At 43.2% G+C, this 27457-nt stretch overlaps 1 protein-coding gene across 2 annotated transcripts in view; it reads right to left on the bottom strand.

Moving 5' to 3' along the window:
• The window catches only part of HAPLN3 (hyaluronan and proteoglycan link protein 3), a 62128-nt gene that overhangs the window by 11099 nt on the left and 23572 nt on the right, over positions 1-27457 (bottom strand). Inside the window, exon 3 of one of the 2 annotated variants that reach the window (XM_069222712.1) lies at positions 11696-12067. In XM_069222712.1, coding sequence (XP_069078813.1) covers positions 11696-12067 — 372 coding nt within the window. The remainder of the gene's footprint in view (positions 1-11695; positions 12068-27457) is intronic. The other variant, XM_069222713.1, reaches the window with a different exon arrangement.

Genomic DNA, 27457 nt, shown 5'->3' with positions numbered 1-27457 from the left:
TGATTGTGGTTCCTGTGTCTTGCATCCATTTAATAGCTCCCTTATAGATACAAAAAATGCGGAGTTATGATAAGAATATCCATTACCACGCTTCGAGATCGCGGATGAAAAATTGCAGAACTGTGACGGCGAAGCTGGTTTTCATGCTAGTGAATTCAGTTACAATAAGAATTTCAGTTTTCTGTTTTTTTACAAAGCATTTGTAAATTATCTCTTCACATTGGTGATAGTGTGGGGAATTGAATGCGTTTTCCAGGCCAGCTCTGAATATGAGGTGTTTCCAAATCCCAGAATTGGATTGGCCAATGCTTTTGGTTTTACCCCGGGGCCTGACTTGGCTGATTTTCATGCTGTGTGTAGGGTAGTGGGAAATCTGGCAATATGCTTGGCCTAGAGTTTGGTCAGCTGATCTGCATGATAAGAGAACGCAGTATATATGATCAAAGTCAGCGTCGAGCTCAAGTAACGGGAAAGAGCGAGAGAATGCGAGAGAGAACAAGCGAGAGAGAGATGTAGGGGCGAGAGACAGACTATGGGCCTCATTTAGAGCCTGGCGGACAGGATACTCTGTCAAAACGCTGCCAAATATCACTTCTGCTGAAATCTAGATCCCATGGAATACATTGGGATTTAAATTTTGGTGCACAGGATATCTGCCACTGTTGTGACGGATTGACCCATCCCTCGAGCAGTCGCGGATGGCGTGAGGGAAAAGGCGCAGGGCGCGCTGTCCGCTCTGTGCTGTCTCCTCAGACTGCAGGCACAGGTTCCCAGCCTGTCCTGCGGCCAATCCTGACGCAGCGCAAAGCAACGTCAGGATGGGCTGGGAGTACCCAGCCAGGGTGCTCCCAGGCAGACTGGGAGCCTGTGCAGGTTCTCTCTAGCCCAGCAACTATGTTGCTGGGCTGGAGAGAGCCGTGTGCGCTTGTGTGTTTGGCCGGCCCTAGACGGCTGGCCAAATATACTTGCGCAATAAGGGGGAGTGCTGTCCACTCCACCTCCGTCCACGTCATGCCAGTGGCCCGCCCACTTTTACAGAAACAGCATAATAAACTAAGTTTATTATGCTGTTTCTATAAAAGTTTTACAGCTCCTGCTGCTGGCGGGGGGCGACGCTCCTCCGTCATAGTGGAGGAGCCGCCCCTGCCCTCGAGTTCTAAAGCAGGCCCTATGTGTCGTGTCTACGTGTTTTTCTGTGTGTATGAATGTGTGTGAATACATATATGGCTGAACCTTTCCATACTTTGCACAGTAGGAACAAGCCTGATTCTCAGGTAGCATACAAGAGTAATGTTTCTGATTACAGACAACATATTACTCATTTTTCAAAGATCCGAAGCAAATTATATCTTCTGTTCACTAAGCTTAAATCAACGTTAATCGAAGTTCCCCACCAGAAGCCTTGGAACACGCACCTTGTAATATTTTGTCTTGGAGAACACAACTTTGTATTTCTTAAATGTGGCCTTGGTGGAGAGATTACACAGGTCTTCCCTGTTCCTTTGTGCCATGGACGACGGATGCATCCTGGCTCTACAGTATTTACTATGTATGTTAATGGGACTGTAGAATTCTGAATAATTGTACTCCCAATGCCTTTAGTCTCATTGGTAAAACAATACACCCTCTTATTTGTCAATGACGCCTTTCCAGTCTTACATATGTGCATGGATTTTCAAAATATAGTTAACAAGTTCTCAAAAATCTGTAAGGGGAGAGGCTTAGCAATACACATCTCAATGGTTACATTTATAGTATTGAAAACCCCAGTTAAATCTTTTGACTTTGTATTTATGAAAATTGAACCTTTCTAGCAATGTTTTCAAATATTGACAACCTGGGTATTAGAGTTTGTTTTTGAGAAGTTGTCCCAGAATGTGCTTAAAAATTACAGTCTAATGATACTTTCACTGGTGCCATGGTTTGGCTACAGCCTCAGTAACTCAGGAGCTTTACCTGCCCTAGATGTCTATAAGGGGCAAACAGAAGTTGAAGCCACTTATGTCACAGATATCAATGGCCTTTATAACAGGTTAGCTGCCTTAGAAATGCAGGCCCAAATTTACAGGATTATGGCGCAGGGCAGCACACCAAGTCGCCTTGTTTCATTGCCCTGCGTCAAAGGGCAGGTATGTACTGTATCCATTGCATACAGTGCATTCCTGTCCTTTCCCCCTGCACTGGTGCCATTGCAGCAGCCTAGAACCAACTCAGGAACCATTGCACCATAGCGCAAGGGTGCCTGTGTTGCATGCAGGATTGTTTTTGTGCAGGAAGGGGAACCTTCCTGCACTAAAACAATCCTGGGAGGCTTTCCCTCTTTCTATGTGTGCAGCAGAATACAGCACATATGGAAAGAGGAAATAACGAGGACACATGCTGATATTTATCCTCGTTGCACCTTCCTGGGAGGAGGAGGTTTTTGGGGCATCTCCGGGTTTTACAAGGTCTTGTTAATCTGGAGATGCATCAAAATCCATGGTTGTTGGATGGGGACACCCACCGTAATGCCCAAGGAACGCCTCCCTGCTTAGGTATTAGGCCAATATATGGTGTGTGCATGGATTTAAACTATCAAAGATACAATGCATGGCAATTTGAGCTAAAGTTTAGCCACTAATCTCCTGTTAATCAGATAGATTGTACTACACTAACTTCAATGAGTTTTGAACACAACTGCTCGGACCCATGTACTACACTGGATTCAATGTGCTTTGGATACTACTAGTCATATCACTAGTCCCTTCTAGCACTATATCTGAACTACAAAAAGTCTATTGGTGCTGGGCTCAAACCATCAAACCACTTTGCCACCGTCAGCTTGGCCAAATGATTCAATCCTTGCTGATCTACTGCATTGCATAATGCGAACAGGAACTTAATTGGGTCGAGACACAGTCAGCTAAGTCAGTGTGCATCATGCTTTGCCTGTGGTATTTAAAAGTGTCATTGTTTACTTGCGAGTGAGGGTCAGTAGGCGGAGTCTCACAATACTGTTAAAAGTGTCTCTTGATAAAAGAAACAAAAGCACACCTTTTGTTTTCAACTCTGCAAGTATTATACAGCATACTATACAGCAACTAAGTTGAAAAATATGTGAATTGATAGTACTAATGGATACATTTTAGCGGGTATAGTCAATACTTCCAACTTTATTATTTTTGTCTCTCATTATTTATTTTCTGCCAAGAGTTTTGACCTTACGTTACCAAACCCATTTCATATCTTAATGTGCAATGAGGGTGGAATCTGTATGAGATTATTTGAGTTGGTTTGCTTCTCTTTCAAGTGTCCTCCCCAAGTTACTCTTGAGACTCCCTTTTGTGCAAAGTGATGCTTCTTACAGCTGGGAACTCTGGGTCTCTCACCATACAGAAGCACTACAATGAGGTATGCAAGCTCTGCACCCAGTTGTCATCAACCACCCTGAAGCAACAATTAGGGACAGAGAAAAAGCAGTCTTGACCTAGAAACTTCCTTATCTTCTACATCAGGAACTGCAGTCCGACCCTTCACTATTATCATCCACCAAAAAACAGTGCTTAGAAAGAACTAATCATCAGTCCCTCGATAATAAAGTCTTTATGCAATCCCTAAAGGGAGTCCTTCTGCCCAGCTCATCACTTCAGTGTCTGGGTCCCCGATATCTAGTCACTGGAACACAGGTAAAATACGACCACTGGCAGTGGAAACTCTTCTCACCCCTATTTTGTGTTGTTCCAAACAACGGACATCAACAGGGATCCCAATTTGCTCTTCTAATTAATAGTGTGAGACAAGCTTTAAGTGTGAACATCAAAAGACATTTGCTCCACCTTTGCTGAAATTCCTTTTTAGTGCTTGCACTATTTCATCTGTATCTTTTCTCACATTGCTATTACAATAAGGTTACAGCATCCTTTAGGTGCAACCTGAAGCTCTTGATATTTCCTTTTATATGCGTCCAGCCATTACTTTACTCTTCCAACCCCTTCACGCTTTCATCCCCTTCTTTTGAGTGACCTTCTCCTTACATTACATCCTTTTTATGCCTCCTCTCTCTGACCACAGTCTACTTTACGTAACGTGTTTACCTTTATCTTTATTATTGCATTTTTGCAAATTTCCCTACTTTCACTCCAAAATTTTAAATAAATCCACTCTCCTTCTTTGAAAGTTATATCTGAAACCTAACAAGACCTAATCTCCATTAACTCACCTATTGATCTCACCAACCATCTGTATGAACTCACACACCCTGTGCCCTCACCAATAATCACACCATACCTAAGTTAGAAAGAAGCTGTGTTAAATGCTGGGAAGAGTTTCCTTAAGACCACACGACTTATTACAATAACGAATAACCACTGGATTAACCGATAACTGTGGGTTCTGGAGCAGCGTGCTGCCCAGCGTAAACCATTCCAGTGTCTCATCAGGGGTATTAATCAGTATATAACTGCAATTACAATATAATGCAATTACTCTTACTTCCAGTTAAAGACCTTGGAGCAACTCTGATGAGTATATGATGGACTATATACACTCTATTCTTCTTCATTAATATTATACAATTCCAATTTTTATCGCTATTTGCAATGAAATAAAGTAAAAAAATGTCATGTGTATTTTTCTGGATGTGTAATTGTGAAATAAATATGTATCACTTACCCTTTTCCAAGTTGATAACATAAAAATAGAATACTTTGTTGTATTGTACCTGCCAAAACTGAGGCCCTGATTTAACAGGGCCTAGCGTCATTTTTGTGACGCTAAGGTGGAGCTAAAGTGGCCTTTTCCCCACACCATAGTTACAAAGTGGGGCGATGCACGAATTGTGCCACTTTGTAACCATTTGCGCTACATTATGCCTGAGCCACGCATGATGTATGCAAAGGGGGGCGTTCCCCCTTTAGGGCGGGGCGAAAAAATGGTGGAAAAAAATCTAAGAGATTTCTCTGCATCATTTTTTTTGGACTTTTAACACCTGCTCAGAGCACATCATTGTTTACAATGGGCCCCTATGTACTGTTCAGGGTTAGCAGCAAACGTTTGGTGCTAACCCTGAACAGTACATCAATAGTGTCAAAAATGTTGACGCAATTGCCCTCTACCCTGCGCCGTGGTGCGCCGTATCTTAGATACAGTGCACACGTGGTGGCGGTAGGGGGGTGCTACGGGGCGCAGGGAAAGTGGCGCTGCACTTGGTGTAGCGCCACTTTCCTTAAATCTGCGCCTGAGTGTTTTAGATTGGGATTCGAAATATTGGCTTAAAGCCTTCTGTTTTTTACCACAGGTCTCCGCGGTTTTTAAAGCTTGTTAGAGATCATAGAAAAATGATTCAAACAGAGAACTCAAGTGTTCATGTGACCTGACCTTTAATTTCCCGTCGGAAATAAACCATCTCTATTCTAGAAGTGCGGTGTCCAATAAGACAAGAACTGAAAGGATAAGCCCCTGTTAGGTGTTAAAGGGATCTGGGCTCAGTGCTTTGGTTTCTGTTGTTGGCGCTTGACGTGGTGCAGACAATCCCTAGAAACACGTGGGCTGCAGGAGATAAAAGAGCCGAAAGCAGCGCTTTGCCGCCAGCTGTTAATTGACCCAAAGGGGAGATGCTGGCAGCGAAACTGATTGAATCCTTTGTTGTATTCAGCTCGTGGTCTTGAGCTCTGTGAGCATTATTCAATCTGTATAAAAAACCTTTGCACCTTTCTGAGTGTCCTTCCAGGCAAGGGATACTAAGCAAACTTTGAATGTCTAACTGTGCCTCTTTGGGTCTGCATAACTCAGGAGGGGCAATAATACTCACTTACAGTCGCAATACATTCCACCTTATTCCTTTTCGCCTAGAAGCAATGCAGTTGTGCAGTGTGTGCTTTATGAGCAAAAATAAATATAAACACAAGCAACTATTTCTCCCTTTCTTTGTTTGCGCCGTGGAGTACAAGTCGATGCGAGCCTACAGTTCATTAAATGCACCTTCAAACCCCTTTTCTCTTCTTGAACCTTCCCAGCATGAGCACAAGTCTAATCTTTCGGTAAAAAAACACATTTCATAAAATCACTAAAGCCTGTCTGCTGCGTGCTCTTCGGCTCTTCGTGTCGCCCTTTAGGCAGAGCAACACCTTTGCCCCTCAGCTTCACTTCATGCTTCCTTGGTGGGCCCTCAAAATATTTTTCCACCTCTCTCTGAGTTGGCTCCTTATTCACCACTGCGATGCATTAAAATTCCTGGAGGTGGGAGCTTTAAGACTTGCCTTGACCGCCAGAGTGCTGCCATTTATCATCGGCCCACTTCATGACACTAGTGCAACACTGTGGTCAAGTGAGGTGGGGGGGCCGACCTGGGCCAGGAATTATTAGCACAATGGGGGGTACTGTTTAATACCTCAGCGAAAGCCTTCTATCTGGACAAAGAACACTTTATCTGAGCACTGATTGGTGAAGCTCTGTACCTGGAGAGACACTGCATACTGTGCCAATTTGAGAAAAACATTTATTACCTCGGGCTCGAAGCGCCGAGATATTTCCATTTGTGAGCTTCCACGTTTATCTGGGTCAAACACACTATTCCAAAGCAATCCCATCGGTGTACTGAAGACTAGTGCTGTTCTAGGCTACATCACATGCCCTCGGACTCCACCATGTCCCCACTCAGGAAGGAGCAGGACATATAAACATTGAGGCACAGCACTGACTGGCACTGCCAATCTAACAGCTCCTTCTCAACTAATGCCTCCTGCCACCCTGACTTAGCTCTACAGTTGGCTCTACAGAGGCTCCTCGAGGCGCTGTGGACAAGATGGAGATGTTGTCAGGTGGTTGCCCAGATCTGTCAAATTTTCCAGGAGGTGGGGCTTAGTAGGGGGTCTCTGGCCCCAACAAAGGGAGTACAGGCGAGGGGGTGCAACAAATAGGCTTCTACTTTGCGTCAAGTAGTGAGATGACCCTTAGGAAGAGAGCCAATGTTTCCGAGTAGTTTGAACATTTCCAAAAGTGTTTAGCCACTAAATGTACATTTTTCAGAACTCAGTAGGATGTTCTGTGCTAAGACTTTATTAGGGAAGTCTGGATGGCTCTCTGGTCCTCACAAGGAAACAGGATATTTGGATATTACCAGAGACACATGTACTTCATTAGGGGGTCACCGAGGGACATACTTTCTTCCTTGTAGTCGCCCAGAGGTGCAGATTATGCAGGAATTTCAATAGTTGAGAGGAGCCATGTGATTGGTTCCTATTAAGCATGAGATGTAAGTGTCCCCGTGCACAGGCACGACTTTCTACTGTAGGAACACGAATGGAGCATATGGAACATAAGGGCAAGTATTTTATGAAACAATAACGGAAGGTTAGGGTAACCTTTAATGATAATCAAGGGTTACAGGTCTGCCTCCATTACTCCTGATGTATACTTCCCACTTCTTATATGTTTGTAAGGTTTTACCCTTACTGATGGTATTTTGTCAACTTTTTGAAATTCATCAGCACTAAAAGCTTTGTGATGTCACTTCTTGTGATGTTATGTGGGTCAAATGGCATGCAATGTAATTTCAGCTAATTGTATAAGTGTGTTAAAGATTGTGGGATGTGATGTCCTCTACTCTCATGATTTTAATCCAATGCCCCTAGCTCCACAGAGGATGGAGTCCTCATGGGGTGCTAAGAGGTAAGATGGATGAGAAAAGGAGGGACAGTTCTAAAAGATAGTCTGCTGTCGAGATGCTAGATAAAAGAATCTCCTGCCATGAATGCAGCAAAAAGGCATGAAGAGAGAAACACCTAGTAAACTATGTACCAACTTTTCTGCTGGATGAAGATACCTCGTTGCTATTTGGATGTAACTGTTTCTTCACAATTACACCCACCCAGCTGTTCTCTGGATCATGTAACCCAATAACCCAGGTCTCTGTTCCTTGGCTTCAGAGGCACAGAGCATACACCAGCCATGATGTGCCTTTGGTCCTTTCCTCATGTAAATGCTACGGTGTCCAAGTCAGTCCGCACATCTCTGATACACAACTCCAGATACAATGGCCTAATAATGATCCTGTCAGAGATGGATACAATTACAAATAAAAGGTGAAAAAGGGGTGAAATGTTAACTGATTTTAATGAAAATGTCTAGGTGGGAAACAAACCTATCTGGTGGTACTAGGTCATTCTTTTGCCACTCACCAGAGAGTACTGGCACATGTTAGCCAACATTGCAGAAGTTGGAAACCAGTAACAACCCGGGTGCGAGGTAGCCTTGCGAAAGCAAAGATGTTCCAGGGGTGGCTTTGAGAGAGAAAATACCTTCTCCCAAAAAAACTTGAGAACAAACATGGGTAAGCAATACATTCTATGTTTTTAAAGCAAATACATTTTCCACATACATAGACTACAAGGAGACAGCTTTTGAGAGAAGCACGTAAAATAAGCCAATACGTCAAGTTTGTCCAGAGTAACCAAGGGCCACAAACTACCCATCAGACAGCATGAATACATGCATGCACAGGCACTGTGTACATTTCCTGTCGCTTATGTGTGCTCACATGTGTTGTCTGGATGTATGCTTTCTTATCTGTATGCTAGTTTGCCTTTTGGGGTCACGGTCTGCAGCAGAAAAATAAATGTATGTACGATTAGAAAATACTGGAAACAGCGCAGAATCAATGTTTGGTCCAGTTTCTTCAGGGGAAGCTGGTACGCAGCAGAACATGTGTCTATGCTCTCTTCAGATCTCCCTGTGTGTCATCTCATTGAAATGTCAGAGGACTGCAAAGGCATGGCTAAATTACAACAATGAGAGGATAGAGGGACAACTTTAATCCACTGGCAACCTCTAAGTCCTGCTCTTCTTTAGGATGCCCCTGACAGCGATGTGGTAGAAGCAGCTTTAATGCTTAGTCTTACACGTGTCATCTGCCATCTATTGAAAAGAGATTTCCAGCATAATATGAAAGTGTCTCTATTGGCCCCAGGTCACACTACAACATACATAAGTAACTGAGCACAGTTAGCTCAAGTGGGGCAATTCACATCTATGTCCCCATCTGCTAGACTCTGGTGTTACTCAAGGCTCTGCCTTGTCACCCGTTTTAATGAACATCTGTACGATTCTACTGGCTCGTTTGGTCTTCTGCATCAAATCTATGTAGATGATTCCCAGATATGGTGGATTTTCACAAACAGTTACACAGTGGTAAAACTCAAGCTCAAAGCGACGGGACTGGAATATCAACTTGTGCACCTAGCTGATGGTGATCTCCCTAGCAAGTCCAATGTCTTTGAGACATCAGAATCCGTGCAGTACATGGCAGAGGAGTGGAAGGATCTATATGGCAGGTCACTTCATGAAGGGGTCAGGGAACATGTGAATACTGATGGCTGCTACCTCTCCCCTGACTGAGAGGGAGAAGAAATCGGAAGCACTAGGAACACCAAGCAATACAAGATTCTGACATTCACCAGAGCACAAGAGATCTGTCCTATCTGACACAGATGGAGGTGGCCAGGTACGGGATCGAGGCCAACAATTTGCAGCTGATAGGGGTCATAGTCATTCTTTAAAATTCTTATTCTGATCTTTTCTCTCTATCCTAGCCTAATGCTCAACTGCATGCAATGATCTCCTTGTACTCCTTAGTCCTTTTGGGGGTATTCCTAGCTGTACCAGGCATCCACTCACGCTTACCTGCCATGGCCATCATGGCCAGCGGTAGAGGGATTGTTGTTGGGCAATCAACCAGCAAAAGCCCTGCAGCCGGTACAGCACCCGCTGTGTTATTCGGTGTCAGTTAAAAGTACTGAGGTACTCACTGCTGTTGAAGTCACCTTCAGTGGCTCATTTCCATATCTATAAGTTGGGGGGCCCGATGGCAGATGGGAAGACATTTATCTTCTCTATCAGGGGCAGGATCATGCACACAGGCAGATTTAGGTCTTGATATCACGGACCAGTGGCAGGGAAGGGAAAAAAAGGCATCTCTCTTCACCAGGCCAATTATTCCTCAGCAGTGCACCATGTTGGGGAGGTATTGCTTACTTCATCTGAAATAGCACATTTTCTCTGTAAAGGCCAATTACCCGAGCCAGACCACCACCTCTCCTTTAGGCCACCATCTTTCCCTCCAGACTGTCTTTCGTTATGTCTGGTCCTCCTCCACCTGCCCACCTAACACCTCGGCCAGGTTCAAATCCCCAGAGACGTCACCTCACCTTAGTCCATGCACCACCACAGGGTTCCTACAAGGGAACCAGTCATCTCTCTTGAGTCCAAACTAGATGCAGGCATCAGTCACGCCTAAGTCCGTGCCCGGCCTGCTCTGCACTAGTGGCCTACACTGCCCTTCCAAAGAAGGGCACAAACAGCCGGATTGACACAATGGGCTCCAAAGAGTCTGAAAAGAAATAGGGAGCAATGGCTAGCAATTTTGCCACCAAGCCTTCACCCCAGGAAGTAATCTGTAGGATGTAATAGGTTCCGTTGCAGAGTGCACTCGAACACTTCAGTCATATTGGCTATCCTGGCCCCCTCATCTTACTTTATGAATAAAGACTCCTATATTGTGCTAGTATATACCTGGCTTTCAGTCACTTTAATTCAACAAAACTACAAGGGTTTAAAAAAAGAGAGACACTGAAATTCTATGAGTATTAAAATGTGATCACTTAACAGATCATTGGATACATTTAAAATGATTATCTGTGTTCTCCAGAGTTCTAAGTCATGATTGGAAAGTTTTGCATAGCTTGGGTCCAGACTAAGGGATGGATGGTGTGAAATAATTCAAACAACCAAACAGAAAGCTCCATTAAACAGCAGATCATAATCTAGACTTTGCAAAATGGAAACTGGTTAAAGCAAGAGGGGAAATGGTAAGTGTGGCAGCTATATGGAATTCCCTAGTACCAAGTTTAAGAAACACTCTCGATTTGATTCTGGTTGTAAGGCACTGATACCTCAGCTGATCAAATGTTTTGGTCATATTAATAAAAAATTAACTTCGAAATAGTTTGGGTACTATTTGTATCTGCGTGCTTTGAACCGGGTGTCCCAGAATGCATGCAGATGTAAAACAAATAAATAAATAAAGCCACCTTAAAAATTCAAATAAATCAAACAGAACGTGAAGGGGCATGTTATGAGTACATTTGAAACCACAGCACATGATCCATTCCCACTTCACACAGACCCCACCCACGCCTTTAATGTCATATCTGTCACACAGATGGACAAGCTGGCTAAACACGAAGTTATCACTGGAACCAAGCTGTATTCGGGTGATGAGCCCATAACTAGGGTGAAACCAGTCTTGAGTTGCTTGTGTTCAGGTTCAGGGAGGAGCGGGCCTGGAAGCTCGGGCTGGACTCTTCCAATGAAGAACAGGGTCAAGACTGATTTGTACATGGCTTGGTCCAAACTGAGGTTGCATGGTGAGCAATAGAGCAATGGGCTGGTGATGCTATCCCGGAGAGATTGGCAATTTGTCAGACAAATTACAAGCATTCCTCCCATCACTTTGTGTTTCATAAGCAAAACTGAATCTGTTTTAAATATTTTTTCTACCTATATTGGGGTGGTGAAAGGGTTGCAAGATGTCAAATGAGGAAGAATTTGCTATATGTCAAAAATAACACAAATTCCACTTTTACATATAGAGCAGTTATCATTGGCTCTTCTCTAAATTGCTCATTCTCCATACATCAAAAATGCTAATAAGTATTCTTACCTCTTAGTTCTAGTTCCACGATCCCACTTTCATCCTCCAGACCATCAATCACCTCACACTTGTATTTTCCATAGTCTTCCAACCGCAGGTCCGAGATGACTAGGGATGCCTCCTGAGGACCCTTTACCTGCAGGTGCACGCGGCCACGAAACTCACCAAAGCTGCGGTGCTTCAGTCCCATCGCCACTAAAACATCACTGTCCTTGGTGTTGTCCTGATTCAGTTTAGACCACTTTATTCTAATCTTGCGTGGCGCTTCGAGCTTCGGCTCATAGTGGAAGTGACAAGGGAGAATGATGTTTCCACCACGGTGTGCAAAAAGAGCATCCTCTGGGGTCTTCACAATGAGTTTCACACCGTTAAAATGCACTGCTTGGAAGAAAACACAAAACCTTAGCAATAAGAAGGAAGTACAAGGTCATAATCTGTAAAAGCATCACGTTTAGGAGGAGTCAAGTCAAAGTATATTTAGTTGAAGTCTCTTTTGCATCTACCAACTACCTTTTTCATTCTCTTTTTTTCTGTTCAAGAACGAGAAAGGTACACCTGCCTCTAAAAAGGCCACAATTTGGACACTTCCATAAAGTCTTGGTACTGCTTTCCTTATACTGAAGTGGATAATCCACAGTCAAGTCATTCATGCTTAGTTTCATCTGAAGCCCACGTACCTTTCGTGCTGAGTTACACAGAATACGAGCAATATGAACTCCTGGGTAAAAACTATGAGATGGAACTTTTAATTTTTAGAGGTGATTTATGTGAATCAACATCACTGGTACACTTGAAGCAAACAATTCAGTTAAAGATTGTCACCTCTACTTAAGCAAATGGACACATAAAGTTCACATCAAGAAGAATTGTAATTGCATTGTAATTTCTACAGTAATTCATTGGATTCATTGAATTGGTAAATTTATATCCCCAAAACTACTTGGAAAATTCCATGTGCTTATTGACCCACAGGTATAATGCCTCTTTTGAAGATGTTCTTCTGGAGTTAATTTTCTATATATATGATGTTAACCAACATACAGTTGTCATGGAGGATTTCAATGACAAGGACCACTTGGGACTACACTCCTTTTGTAAACATCTCTAGGCCTCTTATTTGTGGCAGTTTTGTATTGGGGAATCTACAAGCTGTTGCTTCCAAATGGAGCCGTTGTTATTGGAATGCTTTACACAGCACTTTCCTTCTCAGACCAAGGACTGATTTGTTTTTGGAAACTCTACTTTAGGAAAGGTATATGTCATGCTGGTCCCTATTAGGAAGCCACAAGTAAGAGGGAAAAGCATCGTCACTTTAGAAGTGGTGGTTTTGGAAGCTACAGGATATATAAGCACATCTTTGCTCAACTAACAAAGGGAGGGGAAAGTCAGCAGAAGTACCTAAGCAAGAGCGAGGCTACTAATTTGTTTTATTTGAGTGTCAGAGTTGAAGACTTTGGAAACCGTACTATGGGGCTTTTTTAAGACTGTAAAAGAAAGGACAGTAGATAGAATACCCTCTATGTCAGTCTTGAGCCGCCAGCTCTGCTCATGAAATCCATGATTTCTTCACCAATGAGGTCTGTCTAATTCAAAAAACAATAGTCTCTCCAGGACGTCCCCTGATGGGTCCTGGAAGTCATCTTGGGAGAAGTCCTGTAGCCATCTCTTTGGCTGCTCTACAGTTAAAGTATTTGATCTAACTAAAGTTCACCCTGCAGAAGTGAGAGCCATTGCTAAAGGAATAAGCACTACACTTTGCCCTGGGGACTAAAGCCCTTCATTTTTATCTAATGACCTTGCTCCTTTTATAGGTGCGATTGTTGTTGAGATCATTAGTTGTTCATTGTCAAAGGCTTAATCCCAGCCTGCTTAAAAAAATTGTAGGTCACACCAATTCTCAAAATCCTTCTCTTGACCTAATCGAACCAGGCAGCTGCAGGGAGAATTCAGGGACTCCTTTCATGGGGAAGATTATGAAAGGTGTGACTTTGCAATTTACATTACAATTAGAGTGATACACCATGCTGGGGAACTTTTAATATGGCGCCCAACCCATAGGAGTACTGAAATAGCATATCTGAATGTCAAAGAAAGGCTGCTCTAAACAGTGGTCAGTTCTATATCACTGATATCATGAGACCCTTCTCTGTCAGCACCAGTAGGTGCCTGGGGTCACCCAGTCTTCCTTCAGTTGATTAAGTGCCCTAGCCATGGTGGCCACTTGTGGAGTATTTCATGCCTGTCCCCTTTGATCTATGCTCTTCAATGTGTATATGAAACCAATGCACAATTTGTTGACAGTGCAAGGGGTGGGGTTTTATATTTTAGCTGGTACTTCCCCTGACTGGCAACGCTGAGGTTGATATAGCTTGACTGACTAACATTACAGTTGATATCCAGACATGATGAAGCAGAATTGCTTGGCGCTGAATGGTAGCAAAATTATACAGTATTGCTAGTTGGCTCTAAGTCACTGCTGAAACACATCTCCTTTTCTCATATGGACTGGACCACTGGTGTAGAGCAAGATTAAGAGTATTAGTCTTTGATAGTTACCATGCTACGGAGGATCAGGTTAATGCCCTTGCTAAAACTAGTGAATGTTATAGCCATATATAAACTAAACTGCAGTTTTTCTTGTCTGAACTACACCAAGCTACCATTGCCCATGCCATCAGAGGGTTTCTAAGTGATTACTGTTATTCACTTTTTAGGCAGCACCGGCAAATATCTTGTGACAGCTCCAATGGCGCTAAAAAGCCACCCACCGTATGAGCTGTGATTGGCTACATTCCTGCAATTAAACTGACTGCCGGTTGCTGGCTGCATAAGCTTTCAGGTTTTAGTGACCATCTTTAAATCCCTTCATCGGAAAGGTTTCTAATCCTGAAATTCGCAACTAAAGGCCTGCACTCCATGACACTCTCTAAGGAGCTACTTCCAGAATTAAAGCTTTAAAGAAAGATACTATGGATAAGATATTGCAGTGTAAAAAAAATCAGCAGTAGAATGACTTCCCACGAGAATTGAGAAAATCTCCCGTTTGAAAATGTTTCTCTATTTGGATCTTTCTCATTGTTGCTTCGGGGGAAGGGGCAATGTGCTGGTCATTGGATACCTTTAAGGTAAGGCATCTAACAAATGTTTTTACTTGATTTTATACTTGCCCTGGTAAGACCATGTATTGTCCCTTGCAGCAGCCATTTTAGAGTCAGGCTTCACAAAACTCAATGTAGTTCATCCAGTAATCACCAAAAGCACTCTAATAATTGTTATGTCTCATTTTTTATAATACAATAATTTGTTCTTTATTTCTGATGTAGTTTTATGACCACACAAGTGTATTCTCTTTAAAAAGAACATAATTAATGTTTCACCGTATTTAAATACTTATTAACATCATAGTTCAAGTAAGCATTTAGTTATCATGTAGCATTTGTTGTTCTTTTGCTTGCAAAACTTGCTTTTCAAGATGGCTTCTGTATTCATTAAACAGTTCCTGCTAGATGTTGGAAATACTTTATCATAAGCATTGTAATGGAAGCGCTTCCTAGGAGGCGAATACGTGAGCATGACAGTGAAGGTGAAAAAGTCCTCTGAGCTGATTCAACCCCCTGGGTGCCTGGGACGAGCTAATCTTGCCCTCTGCCACAGTTCCCATGTGCCAGGGACGGGACCAGCTCGTCCTGCACCCACTCCATACCCCCTCCTCAGGGTTGGAAGGGGAATCACTTCCCCTTTCACACCTGACCTCCCGGCAATCTGATGACGTCAGCGCACTCACAGCGCGCTGACGTAATCAAATGGTGCTGGGGACGTGCTGGAAGCTATTTGCTTCCAGCACGTTAGGGGAGAGGACCCAAAGGAGGTGAGGCCTTCTCTTGGTGGGTGGAAAACAAACACAGGGTGAAAGGAAAGAGTTTGCCTGTGATCGTGGATCAGGAATGCACCACTAGGCACCAGGGATGTTCTCTTTGTGTATTTTGGGGGGCGAACCCTTGGGCATGGATTGCTCCTCTGGGGGCATTAATGTATCTGAGTTTTGGCCCCGGGGGGTTAGATCGGCCATTTTGTCGCCCGATTTGCCCACAAGGAACCAGGAATTATCTGTATTATAATGTTTTAGGCAGCGACCCCTTAGGCAAGGGTCACTGCCCTGGGGGCAAGATTTTTTTACATGTTTTTGCCCCCCCTGGGGCTAGATCAGCCATGTTTTCCGCCGTTATCACCCCTGGGGATTTGAAGCCCCAGGGATTGTGTTGTGTGTGTGCTTGTGTGTTTTCTGTGTCTTGGGGGGCACCCCTTGGGCAAGGGTCACCCCTCAAAAAGAGGCACATTAGTGATGGCCATTTCTGCCCCCTTGAGGGCAGATCGGCCTATTTCTTTTTAGGGGCAGAAGCCACCAATACGCTAGGGATTTTTTTCCCCTTTTTTTTGTGTTGGGCGGTGCCCCCTTTGGTAAGGGTTGCCCCCCAAAAGTAGCACAGAACTGTTGCCCATTTCATCGGTCTATTTTTTTAGGCCGGGGCAGAATCCACTTAGGCACCAGGGATCTTGGGTGTGTGTTTTGTGTGGGGGGTGACCCCTTTGGTAAGGGTCGCCCCCAAAGGGGACATATTACCAATGGCCTTTTCTGCCCCCCTTGGACAGAGCTGTCTTTTTTTTAGGCCCATCTGCCCCCAAGGGGAGCAGAGACCACCAAGACACCAGGGATTTATTTTCCTTTGTTTTATTTTTGTTTGGGGGCACCCCCTTTGGTAAGGGTCACCCCGCAAAAGTGGCACAGAACTGTTGGCCATTTCTGCCCCCCTTGGGGGTAGATTGACCTCTTTTTTGTAGGCCCACTTAGGCACCATTGAAAATGTCTAAATGCTTGGTGGTGGGGTGTTTGCATTTGTGATTATAACAGTTTACTTCTCCTTTTTGTTCTAGTTCAAAGCTTTTGCTTCCTTTGCTGTGGCTCCTTGCAGTTTTGGCAGTGGTTGACCTGTGGTTTACATAGTTGCCTGTTTTAGGTAAGTAAAAACAATTTATTCCAAAGGAGTATGGTTACCATGCATGAATGACATGTTTGTAGGTGGTGTACTAAATGCAGGATGGTGTGTGAAATTGTCCTTAGATTTGTGCACAATGATATTTGTGTTGTCTTATGTCTAATTTGCTTTTCTTTTGTCTTTTTGGTGGGATATCATTGGTGATTGCTGTGTCTGTGCAGAGTAGTTGCTGGTGAGTCTAGCTTTTTCAGGCAAGTGAGTGGTATAGTTTTTGAGTACACAACTCTTTGTGATAAATCCACACTTTGTTACTTACTTATTTTAGACCGTGCTGGTTGTTGTTGGTGCATTTGTCAAGTTACACTTCTTAGAAAGGATCATGGCTAGCTGCAGAGTGCCCGCTCAACAGATTGCTGGCATGCTTTGTGAGCCATCTTCTGATCATGATTCTGAGGCTGACTCTGCATCTGAGGCAGAGGCGAAAGTGAGAGATTCTGGCAGTGAGTTTTCAGTCCGGGAGCAATCTTCTGATGAGGAACCCACTCTCAGTTCAGGTGAAGGACCTGTTTTAGAGGAGGACACTGGTGTGCCAATAGTGCAGCTGCCTGTGGCTGAAAGGTTTCCCACCGGAAGACCTGACAGCTGGGTTGCCCCAAACATAGAGCAGCCACAGTTGCCTGCCTTTACTGGTCTCCCAGGGTGTAGAGTGAATACAGAAAACTTTTTGCCTGTCAATTTCTTTGGACGATGTATTTTTGGAAGAGATTGTTGAGCAGACTAATTTGTATGCGGAGCAGCACTTGAGGGACAACGCTGCCAGACTTAGGCCTCAGTCTAGAGGTACCCAGTGGATTCCCACAAATCTGGAAGAGATGAAAAAGTTCTTGGGTTTGTCTTTTTTGATGCAGTTGATAAGGAAGCTGTCACTGGCTTCTTATTAGCCTGCCAGTCCCTTGATGGCAACAGCTATATTTCCTGCAACCACGTCTCGTAATCAGTATTTGCTTCTTCTTTAGATGCTGCATTGTGTTGACAAAGCTTTAGCCTTGCCACAAGATCACCCTGATTCTGACCGTCTTTTTAAGATTAGGCCTGTCCTTGATCATTTTGTACATTGGTTTTCAGAGGTCTATTTTCCAGGGAAAGAAATATCTGTAGATGAGTCTCTGGTTCTGTTCAAGGGGCGTTTGGTTTTTAAGCAGTACAATCCTAGCAAGAGGGCACAGTATGGAATTAAAATGTATATGCTGTCTGAAAGTAGTACAGGGTAAGTGTATAATTTCCGGGTCTACACTGGTAGGGATTACAGTATTGACCCCCCCTGGTTGTCTGCCCACTTTTGGAGTTAGTGAGAAAATTGGGTGGGAACTTGGTAGACGACTGTTTAACAAAGGTCACCATTTGTATGTAGATAACGTCTACACTGGAGTGTAGTTGTTCAAGGAATTGTTCAGAGTAGACACTGTTGCTTGTGGCACAATCCATTCTAACAGGAAAGGCTATACAAGGGAGCTTGTCTGTAAAAAACTTGAGAGGGGACAGTGCAGTGCCTTGCGTAGTAATGAGCTGCTAGCTCGAAAAGACAGGAGGGATATGTACATGCTAACTACCATCCATGATGAGTGTACTTCTTCTGTGACTGTTTGGGTCAGGTTGCAGATGTGTGCAAAGCTGCTAGCATTTTGGACTACAAAAAGCACAAGGGTGGTGTTGCTAGAGTAAATCAGAGGTTGGAACCGTACACTGCTCTTCGTAAGTCTTACGTCTGGTATAAAGAGTTGGCCATCCATTTGTTTTATTTGGCAACTTTTAATGACTTTATTGTCTTCAAGGATTGTTCACCTGAGTCAAGGATAACATTTGTTAAATTTCATGAGTCAGTGATAGACAGCCTTATTGTGGTGGAACAGACAAGAGATCCTAAAGGAGCAGTGGTGGAGGATGTGGCTAGACTGAAATATCGCCACTTTCCTGATCACATTCCACCCACTCCCAAAAAAGACTTGCCCACAAAGAAATGTAGAGTCTGTGCCCAAAGAAGTATCTGGAGGGGGAGCCAGATATACTGCCCGGACTGTCCTTCAAAGCCTGGGCTGTGTGTTTCTGGCTGTTTCAGGAGTTACCACATACAGAAGAAGTACTGGGAACTACCATGAGCGTAAACTGTTGTTTTATATTTTCATATGTTCAGTTTCACAGTTGGCATTACTGTCATGTATTCGGTTTGAGCTTTTGTGTTTGTAGTTTTGTACTTATTTATAATCAGTTAGTGGTTCATGAATGGCGCTTGGCTGGCAGTGTGTGTGGAGTAGCGCTTGGCTGGCGGTGTGCGTGGAGTGGCGCTTGGCTGGCAGTACCAGCCAAACAGCAGACCACACTCTCCCATCAGCTGGTGTGATTGCTGTGTCAGGCATGTGGGCGTATGAAAGTGATGAGCCCTTGAACGGGGCTGTCTGTTGATGTGAGTGTTGTAATGTACTGGGCCTGCAGCTAGCGGACAGAATGGTCTTGTGCATGTCATGTATGAAAAGGTGTGTGAATGGACTGTAAAGCGGTTGGTGCCTTGACACAGCTTTATCGCTCACAAGCTGTGAGTCATTGGTCCTTTTTTTGGCCTTTCACTTATTAACAGTGCATTTAATTTTTGTGAAATCTCTTGTTAAAAAATTTTGATCTACTGATGTGAAATCACTTGTTAACAAAATTTGATCTACTGAACCAACACTCACCCTTTTGCCAAATCCAACCAGAATGTGTGGTAAAAATGACAAAACCTGCAGCGCTGTAATCGGGCGTCGCAGCACACCAGTGAAATGCTAGGTGTCTTGGGTGGGACCCCAATGATGAAGCATGCCACCAACTTGGTTGGTGGGTGAGGGGTCTTTTTAACATAATCTAAGTGCATTTCTTTTCACAATTTTTGTGTTTGGAACATCACAGGAGGACATGAACATATCAAAATGATCTATTACAAAACTACCTGGGTTTTGGGGGGAAAGGGGCACCTATGTTTTTGGTCCCAGTGTGGCCTTCATCTAGAGAAACTCACCAAACCCAGACATTTTTTAAAACTAGACACCCGGAGGAGTCCAGGGAGGTGTGGCTTGCGTGGATCCTCCAACATTTTCTTACCCAGACTCCTCTGCAAACCTTAAAATTTTCTAAAAAAAAAGCATACTTTTCTCACTTTTCTTTGTAGGATCACCGCGCAAGCACAACTTTCCTACTTCCCAGCATTTCCCTCAGTCTCTAAAGTAAAATGATACCTCATTTGTGTGGGTCCTCAAAGCAGAGTCAGCCTAAAGATGTTTAAAAGAAAAAAAAATTGCTTATCACCTCACTTTGCTATTCCCTCAATCTCTACACGTTTGTGGCCTTTTCCTGTTGCAGGCACTGGGCCACCCACACAAGTGAGGTATGTTTTTTATCAGCAGACCAAGGGGAACATTGGGTGGTAGGAAATTTGTACCGGCACAGAGATCCTACTAAGAAAAATGTGGAAAATGTGATTTATTTTTTAGGAGGAGTCTGGCTGAGACATTTTTGGGGGATCCACGCAAGCCACACCTTCCTGGACTCCTCTGGGTGTTTAGTTTTCAAAAATGCCTGGATTTGGTGGGGTTCCCTAGATGACCGCCGCACCTGGGACCAAAAACGCAGGTGCTCTCCACTGTGCAAAAACAGGATGTTTTATAATAGATCATTTTGATGAGTCCACATTGTGTTTTGGGGCATTCCATGTCACGGGCACTAAGCCTACCCACACAGGTGAGGTACCATATTTATCGGGAGACTTGGGGGAACACTTGGTGGAAGGAAATTTGTGGCCTCTCTTAAGATTCCCGAACTTCCATCACCGAAATGTGAGGAAAAGTGTTTTTTTTGTTTTACAAATTTTGAGGTTTGCAAAGGATTCTGGGTAAGAGAACCTGGTGAGAGCCCCACAAGTCACCCCATTCTCAATTCCCCTAAGTTTCTAGTTTTCAGAAATGTCCAGGATTGGTAGGTTTTCTTATGTGCCGGCTGATCTAGAGGCCAAAATTCACAGTTAGGTACTTTGCAAAATACAGTTTTCTTTAGGAAAATGTGATGTGTCCACGTTGTGTTTTGAAGCATTTCCTGTCACAGGCACTAGGCCCACCTACACAAGTGAGGTACCATTTTAATCTGGAGACTTGAAGAAATGCTGAGTGGAATGAAATTTGTGGCTCCTCTTACATTCCAGAACTTTCCATCACTGAAATGTGAGTTAAATGTTTTTTTTTCCCTAAATTTTGAGGTTTGCAAATGATTCTGGGTAACAGAACCTGGTGAGTGCCTCACATGTCACCCCTTCCTGAATTCCCCTAGGTGTCTACTTTTCAGAAATGTCCAGGTTTGCTAGGTTTTCTTAGGTTCCGGCTGAGCTAGAGGCCAAAATCCACAGCTAGGCACTTTGCAAAAAACAGGTCAGTTTTCTCTGGGAAAACGTTTATGTGTCCATGTTGCGTTTCCTGTCGCGGGCATTAGGCCTAATCAGACAAGTGAGGTACCATTTTTATCTGGGGACCTGGGAGAACACAGAATAGAAGAATAAGTGTTATTGCCCCTTGTCTTTCTCTACATTACTTCCTTCCAAATGTAAGACAGTGTGTAAAAATGACATCTGTTTGAGAAATGCCCTGTAATTCACATGCTAGTATGGGGACCCTGGAATTCAGAGATGTGCAAATAATCACTGCTTCTCAACACCTTATCTAGTGCTCATTTTGGAAATACAAAGGTTTCCTTAATACCTATTTTTGACTCTTTATATTTGACCAAATAAATTGCTGTATACCTGGTATATAATGAAAACCCACTGCAAGGTGCACCGCATTTATTGGCACTGGGTACTTAGGACTCTTGATAAACCTACAATCCCTATATATACCCACAACCAGAAGAGTCCAGCAGATGTAAAGGTATATTGCTTTTGAAAATCTGACATGGCAGGAAAAAGTTACATAATAAAACGTGGAGAGAATTGGCTGTTTTTTTCGCCTCAATTTCAATATTTTTGTATTTCACCAGTTTTTTTTTTTGTAGGAAAATCTTGTAGGATCTACACAAATTAACCCTTGCTAAATTCAGAATGTTATCTACTTTTCATAAATGTTTAGCTGTCTGGGATCCAGCACTGGTTTCACACCCATTTCTGTCACTAACTGGAAGGAGGCTGAAAGCACAAAATAATAGTAAAAATAGGGTATGTCCCAGTAAAATTCCAAAATTGTGTTGAAAAATTTGGTTTTCTGATTCAAGTCTGCCTGTTCCTGAAAGCTGGAAAGGTGGTGATTTTAGCACTGCAAATCCTTTATTGATGCCATTTTCAGGGGGAAAAAACACAAGCTGCCTTCTGCAACCCTTTTTTCCCATTTTTTTGAAAAAAACAACATTTTCCCTGTATTTCTTATTTTGTTTTCACATCATTATAACATAATAGACTTATATTTATTTGTTGCACACTGCAAAGGGGGACCACATTGTGTGTACTTTCATTGTTGTTTTTGGAGTTTGTATTATTATTTTTATATTGTTGCTGTTTTGTATTCTAAGAAGATGGTTATCATTAAATGTATCAATTTTAAAGACGACACATTATTGTTTGCAGCTCTCTGTTAACAGGAAATGTTTCCAAGCTAAATACTACTCATTTATCAACCTTGACAGGGTGAAAGGCAAAGTTGTGTTTTCCTAACTTTAACTGACCTGAAGCTTAAAAATACAAGTCTCCAGCAGGCACATTAACTTCCGTGATTTTTTGTTACCATTCTGCTCTGTGATCCACACTTTGCACAGATACATACATCTGTTGATGTTGTATTAACAAACCAAGCTGAATTATTTTACCAGGATCTGAACCTGTGATCTGCTCATTAGAAACAGTGCTTTCAAGTAACCACAATAAACAGGTGAGTTATCTTACTAGAATTTGAAAATGTAAAGCACAATTACATACACATTTCCGCAGTAGTCACATTAAACCCCTGTCCTGTTTTAGATGGAGGATAACCTTTCACATGTAGACTGCAGAAGGATCATCTGCAGTAATCAATTTCACCTCTTCCTTGATCTCACTAGAATTCAACTCTGCGACCACTATACTGCACTCATATTTCCATGAAAGAATATTAACCTACCAATCTTTTCTACTGAAGTTCCCTTGCCTGGCAAGGGACACAGATCACTGCATCACATGAATTAACCTTAGAATAAATCATCGTACTAGAATGTGAAACTGCGACGTGAAGGTTAGACTCAGAAAGCTAGACTAGGCACTTTAACCCACTAAGCTATCTTACTATGAATAAGAACTGTGACCAGAAAAATTACGTACAGATCTCTGCAGCAAGTACATTAACCCTCTGACCTATCTTCACTGAAAAGGTCCAGAAAGTGACAGAGGCTGAACTATCTAGGAAAAACAGCGATGTTTCCAGACTTGCCAGAGCTAGTGAAAGACTGGTAGCGCCTGAATATGTGATAGGTGACTGACTTTCCCCCACTCCAATTAGATTTGAAGGAAGTATCTGCACTCCTCGAAAGGGCGGTGACTGTGATTACTCGAGAATGGTGGGTAGTAGAGCTGTGACATATGAGACATCATTGGGATGTAAGGTACTCTCCTCCAGGCTCCTGGCAGGTACAGATGAGTGTCAAGTCTGTCTGAGCAGCAACAGGCCCCTTTCACATGAAAGAATTGTAGTGCTTGGGCCAAATTGCTCGCCTGTCAGATGCAACTGACATATGTTAGTCCTACTCACCTTGTAGACACACTAGCCTTTTAGGACTATCCCCGTTCCCCTATAAAGTAGTGCATCCTTCTCAGTTACTCGGAACACCTCTCTCTCTGTCTCTTTTTTTCTCCCAAGAAGGTGTGTGTTTGTGCCCTCCTTCCTGTTCGTCTCCTTCCTGCCACTAACCCCAGGCTTACATCCTACTACCTCACTCAGCCTTCATTCTTTACCTAGCATGTTTGCAACCTCTTTCAAACCTTGACCTCAGTCCCATTCGTACAACAATGGAATGGTTCGGGACTCTGAAAGGTCATTTAAAAACATTTTTCACCAAAAGAATACTAAACGTCGCTCCCATAATTTATTCTCCACAGACCCACACGCCAGCATTGCTGGCTGTCATATGACCTCACTCGGGAACCCTTTCCTAAAGGCGGTCTGTAAATCTGTCACAGGAAGGCATGTAAGCAGCGACACAGATCTTTCTGTGGCCTTCCTGCTTAGGATCTATGAATTCAAGTACAAACGTTAGGGTTCCAGGCGCGTGTTTTCTTTTACACAAATATTTTTCAAGTAAATGGCTGCAATATAAGAGATCGTCCATTAGATGTGTTCAATATTTAATGAAGGTGATAATGCTTTCGGGCGTGAAGATGCACCGCAAGCACACCAAACAATAATCCCATTAATTGAAATATATAAAGCACCCCGTAATTATGATCTAAAATTTGCTAGCAGGAAAGCTTGGAATGAAAAACACAAATTATGCATTTCATAAAGCTCTCCGCGCGCGGGAACATAAGGGCCCAGGCAAATTGAGTAGGAAAATCCGGAGGCATGTTCTGAAGCTGTTGGGGATGCAGGTAAATCGGTCGCGTACTGGGAGAAAATGCCAGTGCTTTTGGAGTACTGACAGAAGTCGTGCTTATGCTTGAATTTATTTAGAAAAACACGATGTGCGTCTTCACACTAAGAACTTTGGGCCAGATGTAGGAAACGTTTAGCGACTCGCAAACGGCAAAAATTGCCGTTTGCGAGTCGCTAAACGCGTTTCCCAATGCAGAAATGCATATTGCGAGTCGGGACCGACTCGCAATATGCATTTCAGAATCGCAAATAGGAAGGGGTGTTCCCTTCCTATTTGCGAGTCTGAGTGGTATGCAATACCATTTGCGACCGCGTATGCGGTCGCAAATGGTGTCGCAGTTACCATCCACTTCAAGTGGATGGTAACCCACTCGCAAATTGGAAGGGGTCCCCATGGGACCCCTTCCACTTTGTGAATGGACCCAAAAATATTTTTTCAGGGTTTGTAGTGGTCCAAGGGACCACTACCTGCCCTGAAAAAAAAAAAACGAAACAAAAGGTTTCGTTTTTTTTTTTAAAGTGCAGCTCGTTTTCCTTTAAGGAAAACGGGCTACACTTAAAAAAAAAAAAACTGCTTTATTGAAAGCAGTCACGAACATGGAGGTCTGCTGACGACAGCAGGCCTCCATGTTTGCGAGTGCCTATACTCGCTATGGGGCCGCAATTTGCGACCCACCTCATGAATATTGATGAGGTGGGTCATTGCGACCCCATAGCGAGTTGCAGTCGGTGTCTGAGACACCGTACTGCATACCAATTTGCGAGTTGCAAATTGCGAGTCGCATGGACTCGCACGTTGCAACTCGCAAATTTTTTATTTGCTACATCTGGCCCTTTGTGCTGTTGGTAATTGCGATGGCACTGAAGATGAAATAAGGCTGGGGGGAAGTTTATTGCGCTGCGACGCAACGCCGTCTCAAGGTGCGCACAGGTAAGGTACATGTTTGGCACCTCCCGGGACGGGTTTGTCAACGTGCAAAACACATGTGCTCTTCCCTCCTCTCTATTTGTGTTTCAACACTCCCACAGTCCTGTGGGAGTGTTGTAACAAAACACCGAATATTGATGCAGAGTGAATAAAAGAAATAACAAAGAATTTTAGAGCTGGCAAAATAGGTCAGTGATTTAAGTGATTGCTGCAGTTATCTATATGTGACCTGCAGGTCGTGAGGTTCAATATCAGCAGGACCAACGGTTGTTTTCATTCTTACAAGGTCGATAAGTGCTATTAAATGGGATACAATGACAATTGGTTAAAGAAACGTATTTATGGCAGAACTGTACCTTTGAGTGCTGCAAGGACAGGATATTGTTTTATGGACAGCGACAAACCAATTGTTGCCAATTATAAAGGTAGACATTTCAATTCTAAGCAAATTGGTATAGACAGATTTTGCAAATCAGTATGATTTGAAGGTCACTGCACAGGGAGTTTGAACATAGCCCGCCCCCGCCCACAAACCGGTGTGAAATATAGTGCAATGGTGCACTTTAATTACCAAAGTCCAGTAAACTGCTCAGAACATTTTAGGGTTTAAATACCTATTTACAGCGGTTTTGAGACTACTCCTGCAATGATTTCTTGTAAAATTGGGAGTAAATGTCCCTTTGCTTTCAAACATTCCACGTTTCCAGTTATGTCACGCAACACGCACGTAGACTGTCTCTCCCAACATACTAAGCTTTTATATTGAAATTGAAGCCTGTGGCTGTTCCCTACACGGAGGGCTTTTGAGCTACTGCCTTAATCCACTGAGCTATTGAAACCTGTCACAAAATGGTTACTTATGTTCTTCTGGACCCACCCACTAGATGGCAAAATAATGCTCAGCGTGTAAACCCAGAAAAGACTCAGGTTGCAAAACGTTGGTAATACCCACAGTACTAATGAGAAGAGACTGAAACCTTACATTCAGTCCAATGCACTTCAATTAAAAGTTAAAGACACCAGCATTTTAATGTCAACTGAACCTGCAGATTGGAAGCTATGCAGGCTATCAATGACGTTACTGAAATTGTATTGCATTTGTGAGTGTATTGCAAGTCATTAAGGAATTCCATAACCAAAAAAACATGAGGTAGGAGGCTTTGTGCTTTTCTATGGGCTGAGAACTCCGAGCTGACTTGCAATTTTCCTGCCTGACTTACCCAGTGAGGCGGTGAAGCTGAGAAAAAACACTTCCTTTCCCTTCCTTCCCCTTCTCTAATTGCCTTATGTTTAGGCTTGTGCTTACAATTTCTTAGCTAAGAAGCAAGGGATGGCTAGATACTGCAACTAACATTATGTCGCTTGGCATCTAAACTTAAGTTGTAGCCAACAGACAGAAGATAAAAGCCAGCAAAACAGTATTGGGGTTAAGAGACACTACCAGTTTATGAATAAAATATGCAAAATAATAATTGCTTGTTTGTCATACATCAGGGACAGAATGAGAAGTGCCCAGCTGCTGCTAACAAGGACCAATTATATGTTAAAGAGGTACTACAACTATGGAGTTGATAAAGAAATGTAGAATGAAAAAGGCAACATTGTCAGGGCCACTTAGGCAAGCACATAAATTCTCGTTCATCACAGTAGGTGGCGCTCTGTGCCACGGCTTATATCCTTTTTGTTTAGAGGAAGTTCTTCTTCTCCTAGGATATTCACCATTTTTTACCCATTGCATTTATAGAGGTTGAAAAGCCTACAAATGAACAGGGAAAGTAAGGCAGAGCCGTGCCAAGGGTCTGGCTTGGTTCTAAGAGGCTGTGCATGAGCTGAGCTTTGGAAATAGTTGACCTGTAACTCATGCAACACAAATCATGTAAAAACAGGACACACACTCCTCAACATTTTAAAAGATGAGTTTTAACATGCAGAAGTGTTTCACCTAAGTACATCAGATTATATCCCTGAATTGAAAGGCATTTATTAAAAGTGATAGTTTTTAAACATGAACTCTCCCAGCGACAACAGTGGAGTAACATTAGCCCCTGCAGCCCGCAGTGTGGGGGCATCCTGAGCTATAGGGGGCTCCTCAACACAGCCAGCACTGTGCACAGGTGGCAGGTCCATGGTCTGAAAGCTCCTGACTGGGTCGGGGGGCTCCTTCCATGTACTTTGAAGGGGCACCTCTCAAGTTTCGTTACACCACTGGACGACAATGGCATTA

This window comes from Pleurodeles waltl, chromosome 3_1, assembly GCF_031143425.1.
Source record: "Pleurodeles waltl isolate 20211129_DDA chromosome 3_1, aPleWal1.hap1.20221129, whole genome shotgun sequence".
Lineage (NCBI taxonomy): Eukaryota > Metazoa > Chordata > Amphibia > Caudata > Salamandridae > Pleurodeles > Pleurodeles waltl.
Note: the sequence above shows the minus strand (reverse complement) of the source record. Positions and strands in the feature narration are given on the sequence as shown.